This window comes from Gopherus evgoodei, chromosome 10 (genome assembly GCF_007399415.2).
Source record: "Gopherus evgoodei ecotype Sinaloan lineage chromosome 10, rGopEvg1_v1.p, whole genome shotgun sequence".
Taxonomy (NCBI): Eukaryota; Metazoa; Chordata; order Testudines; family Testudinidae; genus Gopherus; species Gopherus evgoodei.
Window position 1 is genome coordinate 53,212,918 of NC_044331.1, and position 9,318 is coordinate 53,222,235.

General features: G+C 56.5%; 1 protein-coding gene across 2 annotated transcripts in view; it reads left to right on the forward strand.

The window, feature by feature from the left end:
• Positions 1-6,988, forward strand: part of C10H16orf96 (chromosome 10 C16orf96 homolog) — a 33,980-nt gene extending 26,992 nt beyond the window's left edge. For both annotated transcript variants that reach the window (XM_030579014.1, XM_030579013.1), the window contains 7 exons: positions 698-816; positions 1,918-1,980; positions 2,094-2,189; positions 3,280-3,436; positions 3,780-3,879; positions 4,517-4,606; positions 5,797-6,988. In XM_030579014.1, coding sequence (XP_030434874.1) covers positions 698-816; positions 1,918-1,980; positions 2,094-2,189; positions 3,280-3,436; positions 3,780-3,879; positions 4,517-4,606; positions 5,797-5,936 — 765 coding nt within the window. In that variant the 3' untranslated portion in view covers positions 5,937-6,988. The remainder of the gene's footprint in view (positions 1-697; positions 817-1,917; positions 1,981-2,093; positions 2,190-3,279; positions 3,437-3,779; positions 3,880-4,516; positions 4,607-5,796) is intronic.
• The last annotated feature ends 2,330 nt before the right edge of the window (positions 6,989-9,318 follow it).

The following is a 9,318-nucleotide window of genomic DNA, read 5'->3' on the forward strand; positions in this document are numbered from 1 at the left end:
TCCTCTGGTGAAAACATGCTCTTTCATAAACCACATTTCTCTGAGGTATAAAGTATGCATCAAACATAACCAGAACCCTTTCCTAGTCATCTTTGTGCCTGTCTTCAGTAAACTGAAAGGATTTAAAGATATGCTTTGCCTGCTTCCCCAAAGTATAAATTAAAAATGATACCTGTATATCTCCAGTTAACTAGTGGAGCTTCGTAGCAATTTGAAATCTTGCAAAATACTGCTTCCACTGTGAAGGTTTGTCAAAACTGACGTTTTCTGGGGCATTGAAGAGTGGCATGTTGATGATCTCCTGCAACCTTTGTTGCTTTGTTCCTTCTGTTTGTTCCCCTCTGGCACTAGCTTACTTCTGACACCATGTCATGTACTTCTTGTACGCAGTAGGTTGCAGGGCTGCTACTAGCAGGTCAGGCTTCTGCATCAAATATGGACTGACTGCAGAGCTTACTTCTCAGAGAGGTACACATCAGATGTGTTCACTATGAGATCCTTTAGTGCTCTGCCAGGTGTGGCTGAGATTAGCTTAAATAAGGTCTGTTACAGACAGTGCCATCTAATGGCTGAACAGTATAATACAATTTAGCATTCCATTACAGGGAGAGTAAAGTGCAGACTGACAGATGCCTGCTGCTGCTGGCAGGGCTCCTTTCTTGGTCACCAGGCTTCTCTCTCCCCCATCTCTATGCAGTTGGACCACATGGCCCTGGACCCTCTGCGGAAACAGCTGGAGGAAGTGTGGAAATTCATTAAGAAGTATTTGAGTGAGGGCCCCCGCTTTGATGCTGACAGTGCCGCTGGCTTTAAAAGGTGAGTGTGTGAGAGGCGGGGTCCTGTGGAGGGGACTGGAGTATTGGGCCCTCCCTCTGGCTCTACCCTGGAGAGATCACAAAGGAGCAGGTGGGCTGTGCCCTGCCAAGGACTGTGTGGGCAGGCAGCCCAGAGTCAAGGGCTGCACTTTGCTGGATAAAATGGAGCCAAAGGCAGCCACGTTCATAGAGATGCCGCAAGTGAACCACTAGTCCCAGCAAGCAATGCTGCATCCTGCTGCTAGCCGCCAAATCCTTGCACCACGACGGAGCCCCTATTACCTGCTGGGAGCTGTAATCAATTTTGGGCAATTTTAAAGACAAGGGCAGCTGTGAGAGCATTATATACACAAGGGCTTACAGGCAGGACTTCACCAGCCCTGCCATGACCAATGGTCTGGATTCTAGCAGGCTTGTCAGCATCATGTTTGATAAACTCTGGCTTCACAAGCAGTCAGTCACAGACCCTTAATCATGGGAGATCCTGCTCTCTCCTGAAGCTCAGGATTTAACCTGGCAGCTTGCAAGGTTCTCAGTGAAACTGGAGCAGCTGCTCCACAACCCCTCCAGTTGCCCTCACACACAAGGCCCATGTGTCAAAAGCGAAGGACAGATTGGCCTCCTCAACACCTGCAGCAAATGCTCGGTCTCACCTAGACTGTTTGGAGAATGGAGTTAATGTTTCTCTTTCCTCTGTTACTCATGCCCAAGGCAAGAATCACTAACCTGAGCTCCTGGGGCTGATTCATAGAAGGGGCTCTAGAAAGCCACTCTGGCCAGTTGACAGAGCACTGGGCTGGGGCTCAGGTGACCTGGCTTCTGGTCTTGGTTCTGCTCCTGAACTGCTGGGGGACCTTGAAAAAGTGACTTCCCCACTTTGGTTCCTCCTTCCCCTTTGTACAGTGTAAGCTCTTTGGGGGAGGGACTGGCTCTCACTGTACATGTCCAGGGCCCTGATCTCATTTGGGATCTCCAGGTGCTACCATAATGCAAATCAAAATAAATGAGTTTATAAGCTACAGTCAGTGCCACTTGTGAGCTCTGCTATAGGCTACAGCGTAGCATAACCACGGCATAAGGCAAGTCACTGTGTCTGTTTCAGGCAGCTCTTTGAACGAGTGAAGTGCATTTCCTGTGACAGACCCGTGGCCATGATGACTGGGCCGTGAGTATCAAGCAGTGCCCCATTTCCCGCAGTTCTGGCTGAGCCAAGTGAGCACAGGGTGTTTCCACTAGAGGGCACTGTTTGACTTTTTTCATACCATTACTTTCGTGCAGGCACCTGGTGACGGTCCGAAAAGCAAATCTGCTCTCCCGGCCCCGTCCGGCTAGTGCCAACGGTTACGAGTACCTGGCACTTCAGCAGCGAGCAAGGTGAGCAATTCCCCAGGGAGCTGCAGGTCCCAGCACAGCCAAACCAGCCAGGAGGCTCTGCTCGTGCAGTTGCATCTGACGAGGGACGTGCCATGTACCTGGCTGCTCCTGGGCCTGCATGGCGGACTCCTCACATGCTGCCTGTGTACTTCCCAGCGCTCTAATTTGGGTGACCGTCTCGCCATCTGGCTCGCCAGGGCACCTGAATCAGCCCCTCTCTCACTCTGAAGACCTGCAGTCCCGTTACAGGCTCATGCTAAGCCACTTGCCTCCTTTCAGCGGTGCCCCATCACTGGATGCTAGATGCTCTCTGCCCTGCTGGGGTCAGGCAACTGGTTCAGCCCTTGTGTCTGGTGAGGCAGGGGCCTGTATTTCAATCCTGTGAGTGACTTGAGCAGGAGTGGAACCGGGTTCCCAGTCCCTGCCACAGGGCTCCTGCACTGCCAGTGGATGTCACTTCTGCAAGACACCTGCCACGGGCAGTAGGTTTACGTACCCTTGCTCTTGCATACCCTACTCCAGGGCACTGCTCTGCAGGGCTGACAAGAGAGGGGAGAAGCCGGAACAAATTATCAGGGCTTGGCAGCCTGGAAGGGGGCCAGAGGCCCAGCTTCCCTGGCCCTGTTTAGCCAGTCTGCACTTGCTGGCTGGCCCGAAAAATTTTTTCACCAGGGCCCAAACTCGCTGTCGCGGCCCTGCTGCTCTGACCTGGGAGAAACTCCTCACCCACTGGGACTTTAACCAGATTGTAGAGCTGTCACCTTGCTGCAAGCCTGCCCTCTGCTGGTGCTGACACCCGTCTGCAGCCCAAGGGAACGGACACCAGCACCAGCACCAGCACATCACCCCTGAAGCACCTGGCTTAGCATGAAATTTCTCTCTCTCTTTGGAGTACCAGTTGCTTCTTTCCAGGTCTCTGAAACTCCCTGAGCCAGTCCAAGGATGCTCCAAGTTCCCGGCAGCACAGGCTGGCTAGATTGCAAGATCCATGCAGGTCCCTGCTCATCTGCTTTCCTCTAGGAGACTGGCTGATTCTTGGCTGGGCAAGGTCAGGGTTCTGCAGCAAACTGCCTGCTTTCTCCTTCCCCAGGGAGCAAGCTGTAGAGGGCAATGATGGGCGGCTCTCCTCCCAGCAGTGCTGGCAATGCCAGGCACATGCTGCCTACCCCATCAAGCGATTGTCCAAGGTGAAGGCTCTTACCACCATGTACCCCTACGGAGACCCGACAGTCCTCACCTATGATAATGTAAGCCAGCCCTTGTTGCCCTGTGTGTTCCCCTCCAATGCTAACCTCAGCACAGCACTTCCCTTAGACCAATTGGCTTGGGGCCACTTCTCCACTGGAGCATCGAGCCAAGGGCCAGCATGGGGAAATGGGGCCACCAGGAGAACCTGCTGGAGGGGATTGATCTGGCAGGGGGGCAGGAAGGGCAGTGGCTGTGGGTAAGAGGGTTAAGGCAGGCAGTGTCGGGAGGTGGGTGGCGGGGGGGAGAGGAAGAGATTAGCAGCAGGGAGGAAGTTGGGGTGCCTGGTGTGAGGAGAGCAATGTTCAGGTGAGATCTCCATGCACATTGTGTTCTTCCTTGCAGAGCGAAGTGGATATCCTGGGCATCAACGGAGTTCTCTACAAGGGCAGGGTGAGCTCACAGCCGGCAAACCAGAGTGTCTCTCTGGAGAAGGAGTTCTCAGGTTGGTTGGAGAGGCAGCTCCTCTGGCAGAGGGTGTGGGACAGCTGGGGCCACTTGCATTTTTAGAGTGGAGATGCGCAGATGACCCCGCCCCTGGAATGCAACGCACTAGCTCCTAGCACTCGAACTACTCCGCCCAAAATGGAGCATTGCATGCTGGGATCTGTAGTCAGCATGGGTGCCCCTGAAGATGAAGGGGGCTGCAATCAGCTCCATTGTATACACGTCCTAAGTGGCCTTAGTGGGTTCCCAGTGCAGCCCCCTGGACTGGGCAGTTTGGGCGCCACGGGGTACCTGATGGACATACGCCATGTGCCCAGCCCGACTGAGTGAGGCCATGAGGCATGAGCAGAGCCTTGGAAAGGTGCTGTGGGGAGTGCCATGTGGACAGCAACTCAGACATTCCCATGGGGGCTTCACATGAATCCCTGTCCTCACCCTGCTCCATACACACGGAGCCAGAGCGCAAGATGGCTGCTCAGAGGTGAGATCTCCTCCTGGTAGCCATGCACCCCCAGTCTTGCTCTGTCCTGGGGATATCCCTGCTGGGCTGGCCTCCCTGCACTCCCCGTACTGCTTGGACACGGCTTTGGCCTCTTGCCACGCTAACCGGTCTCTTTCAATTCTTCACTGTGCAGAAGCAAAGACCCCCCGGCCACCCTCCAAACATGGGATGGAAAGGACCCGCTCTGCCACGTATGGCAGCCACTATGTATCACCCTATGCATGTGAGTGCTGGTGTCCCTGCAGGGTGGCATTCCGAGGGGCTGGCCAAGGCCTGCCTCTCCTGGCTAGCATTTAGAGCGGCTCCTGGCTCCAGAACTCTGCTCTATGAGTGCACAGTGAGATACGTGCCTGTGATGGCAGGGGGAGTGCATCTGGCAGGCTCATGACATTGGGAACAGCCAGGGTCACACAGCGCGACACCATTCTTGTGTACTAGCCTGCACACAAGCTGTGAAGAGTCGGGGAATGCAGGCGGAGGGAGCCGGGCATGGGCAAGGGGCAGTAGGAAAGACCTGACGGACGGGGGCGTGACATTCTCTGGAGATGTGGCAGTGGCTGCAGTGCAGAAGGCTCTCGCACCAAGGGAGTGGGGGATTGTGGGGAGGGTTGTGCAGCAGCGCAGGGTGAGTGTGTGCTGGATGAGCAGAGGCAGCAGGGAGGAGACTAAAGGGAGGAGGGGCAGGGTCTGGAGACAGTCTGGAGCAAATCCAGGAGCGGGTCTGTAACTATGCAGGGTCGATCTGAGCTTCAGAGACTTGCAGGCAGTGGAGAGGAGAGCGAGCTGCTAGGCCAGCCAGCCAGCTTGCTGCCCTGGAGCAGCACAGAGCTCCAGCCGCCCTTGGCCAGTGGCCGGCATACCCCACTGTGGATGTGGGTCTCCCAGGTGGACCTGGTGGCTGCCATCCTTGTTGATGTCAGGGGGTGGGGTTGGCCAACCCAGCATCCATGACATGCACAGTGAGTGCCTTGCCATGGTGCCAGGTAGCTCCTGGTGGTGAGAGTGGTGTGGCTGTGCCAGCTGCACGCGAGGCCGCCAGAGGAACCCCACTGAAGTCAGCGTTAAAGAGGGAGCAGGAACCAGGCCCTGGCTCTAGCTTGCAACAGCCATCACATCACTGTGGGCTCTGGCCCACTCAGCTCATTGTCCCCTGGGCAGAGTCACAGCTGAGTGAGAGGAGGCAGATCCCTGGAGCCTCCACACAGCATCCCCTGTGGACCAGCTCCACCCTCTACCCCAAGTTGCCAGGGAACTTGGGGGTCGGCAATCTTCTCTGTCTCACCCCCTTGAACTCCAGGGGTGGCTATAAAGCATCCCCTTGCTGGCTGGTAGCCATGACTCCCTAGGCCTGGGGGTGCATTGAGTCACCCAGCTAATGGGCTGAGTGTGTTTTCTTCCCTCCATGTTTTGCAGCCTCTGTCGTCCGGATGAGGGCCACGTCCACAGGGAGCAAGTCGCAGCTTGCCCACGAGCTGCTGGCCTGCACCGTGCGGGTGAAGACCGAGCTCTCCCCGGGACCGCTGCCAAGCGAGGGCGGGGTGGCCGGCCTGTGAGCCACAAGGGACTGTGGCAGCTCCACAGACCCTGCCCCCCCTTCCTTTACCCACCATTCCTTGTGTAAATACTGTGCTATGTCGCTACGCAGGATGGCCATCGCCAGGCGTTCCTGCAGAACATGGCCGTTGGACGGCACCACCAGCAGGCCAGACCCATTGTCTCCCTTACAACTGGGCCAACGAGAGGGGTTTTTGCTGGGCAGGGCACGCTCCATGCAGCAGGGACTCACCAGCCATCAGTTTCACCAGGAGCTCTGCTGGGGGCAGCCATGCGGGGGGCAGGATGGGGGCTGGGAGGGCTGCCCCTGACCGCATGTGTCACCTCGTTATAATCTCTGCATTAACACAGAGTCACAGCCAGGATCCACGAGGCACAGTGGGACCCCTGGGGTAGAGCTGAGCCAACCGCCCTACCAGCAGGATTCCCTAGGCCATGGGAGCTTGTGACGAGTCCCAAAGGCTGCCTTGCTCAGGGGCCTGTGGCTAGCTTGGCTGTTGAATCATTATAATGATCACCCAGGCCCAGATGTGTTGCATTGAGGTCACAGGAGCTCCTCTGGATCTGCAGTGGGAGATCTCTGGTCCTTACACAGCTGGTTTGCCTCCCTCCATCAGCCTTAACTGGGTTCCCAGGAGAATTCCCTCCCTCTGTCCTGCCACCACCAGACCAGCAGGCTCCTGCTACATCACTTCCAGGGCCCCATACGGCTCCAACAAACTGGGTCCCTCCACTAGGTGCAGCAGTCCTGGCACATGAGGATATGAACCTCCAGCGGGGTGCATCACTACATAGCTCACCTTGATCCACGAGGTGCTAAGGCCTGGGGTTCTGAACAAGAGCCCAAGCATGGCAGCATGTGCAGGCCTCCACCAGACAGCGCCAGCTCGGCTTGCTGCGCCTGGGCCTGTCCGTTCTCCAGATCCAGCAGGGACCCTTTGGTTTAGCCTGCAAACACACTCCCCCTTTCCCTCCCAGCACTGAGCTTGGAAAGCAGGTGCCCCGGAGCTGCTGGCCGCCCTTGCAGCTGTGCATTCACAACAGACTAACTTAAGGAACTCCATAAAGTTTTCACTTTTCTAAGTGGCTTTAGGTGGGATCATTTCTTGCTGGTACCGAGGCGAGAGACCCACTGCGGGTGGGGACAGGTTACTGATCACATGCTCACTGAGGCCTGGGCGCTGGGCCAAAGGGCATGAGGGATGGCTGGGGACATCTCCTCAGACCATGAGTAGCACCTTGTGTCCTACACCTGCAGAACCGTTGGGGCCAACACTGACCTTGTTTATACCAGAGTAAATCCCAAAGTGATAGGAGTTACACCAGCATGAGATCAGTGGCCAGCCCTTTGTCTCGAGGTCAGAGGTTCTCATCTAGCCCAAGCATGGCAAGAGAAAAGCTGTTCCCACCTTGCAGCTTTGTGCTAGCCTTGGTCCATCTCGTAGTATTCAGTGAGGCCAAAGACGAGAGAGCTGTGATGGCAGAGCAGTGAGGCACATTGGTGCTGTCCCTGTTTTGTGGCCTCAGAGGGAGCGTATCAGTCCAATGCCGTGTTCCCCCTGCACACTGAGGAAGGCATTTCTCTGGCTGCAATGGTTTGAAATCACTAGACTCTGTCTCTCCTATCTGGGACTAGTTCTGCCTTTGCTTACACTCATGTATCCCAACTGTCCCCCCATTATGGGTGGGGGAGAAAAGGTGGAGACAGGTGAAGTGACTTGCCCAGGGCTGTAAGGAGGAGTTGGTGGGAGCAGTGGGATTAGAATGCAGGCGATCCTGGCTCCCAGGCATCTGCACAGCCCTGCGCTTCTGAGAGAACGGCATGCTCTTGCCCACCAGTCAGGCCTGCAGTGTTGGTGCCTGTAGCTGGGGAAAGCTAGCTGGGAAAGACTGAGAGCACTTGAATCTGGAGGGGTTGTCCCTGAGAGGGAACGGAGAGCTGGGTCCTCCAAAGCAATGTAACAGAGCCCCATGGAGCAGAGTCTGTGGCCAGTGTCGCGGTGCATTGGGCTATGAGATCTGGTCCTGGAGCAATGCCAGCACCAATGCATGCAACGAGTGGCAGCAGCATTGCTGAGGTGCAGAAGCATTGATATTTAATGCTGGGCTCCCTCTGACAGAGCCAAGGCACACATTGTTCTGGGAACAAGTGTCCTTGTCAAGCAAACACAGAGAGCAAAAGACAACAGGATGGCCATGCAGTGCGTCCCTGCCAGCCACTGGCAGCGTGTCAGGCCTATGCCCACACAGAGTGGAATCGCATTTATAAAATTCAGCCTGGCAAGTGGCACCTGTTGTGTGAAGTGTGGGCACCATCAGTGTCACTTCTGGCTCAGCCAGAGCCTCTCTGAGGCACTATGGCCTGGTGGTTCAGGCACTGGCCTGGGGGAGCCCTGGGTGCAAGTTCCTGTACTGCCTGGTTCTGAGTGGCCTGGGATAAAAAAAATCTGCTCTGAGTCAGGCAGAGCAGGGCCTTGAAGCTGGCTCCCCCCTCCTGCCTTCCAGGACATTTCAACACAATCCTGACCCATTTCACAACAGAGCAAGGGGTTGAGGTTGGTCCAATGAGGCGCCAGGTTTATATAATTTTTGGTGGTGTCCAGAACAGGTCCAGCAGAGCCATCCAGTCCATAGGACAGACCGGGGCAACTGCCGTGCCCCTGCACTATGGAATGGGTGGGAAGAGGTGGTGCCTTGGGGGAAGGGGCGGAGTGGGGCCAGGAGAGACCAGAGGCAGGAAGAGGTGGAGTGGAGCAGAGCAGGGCAGACTGGGGCCAGGTCACTTGCTGCTGCGGGCGCTAGGCTCCCCACCCCCAGCTAATCCCCCAGGCTGCCCTGGACTCCATGTCCCCCTGAAGTGCAGGGCCCAGGGCGGTTGCCTCGGTCCGTCCTATGGATGGGATGGCTCTGAAAATCTAAGCCCAAACATTGGTGGAGCTGGGCCCACATTCCTGAATATTGGTGGAGCAGGCACCACAGGCCCATATAACTCGCAATCGATGAAGGCACTGGGTTGCAGCGGTTATGGTGAGCACCTCTGACCTGCTGTTAAAAGTCCCGTCGGTGGTGCTGCCCACCTAAGGCAGGCTAGTCCCTACCTGTTCTGACACCGCGCTGCGCCCCGAAAGTGGCCAGCAGCAGGTCTGGCTCCTAGGCGTGGTAGCCCCTGCCCTCTGCACCAGCTCTGCACTCCCATTGGCTGGGAACCCCCACTGCACTGCTGACCGGGAGCTACACACAGTAAGCCCAAGACCCAACTCCGTGCCCCAATCCTCTGCCTCAGCCCTGAGCCCCACCCCAAACCTGGATTCCCTTCCTGCACCCCAAACCCCTCATCCCCAGCCCCACCCCAAAGCCTGCAACCCCAGCCCAGAGCCCTGA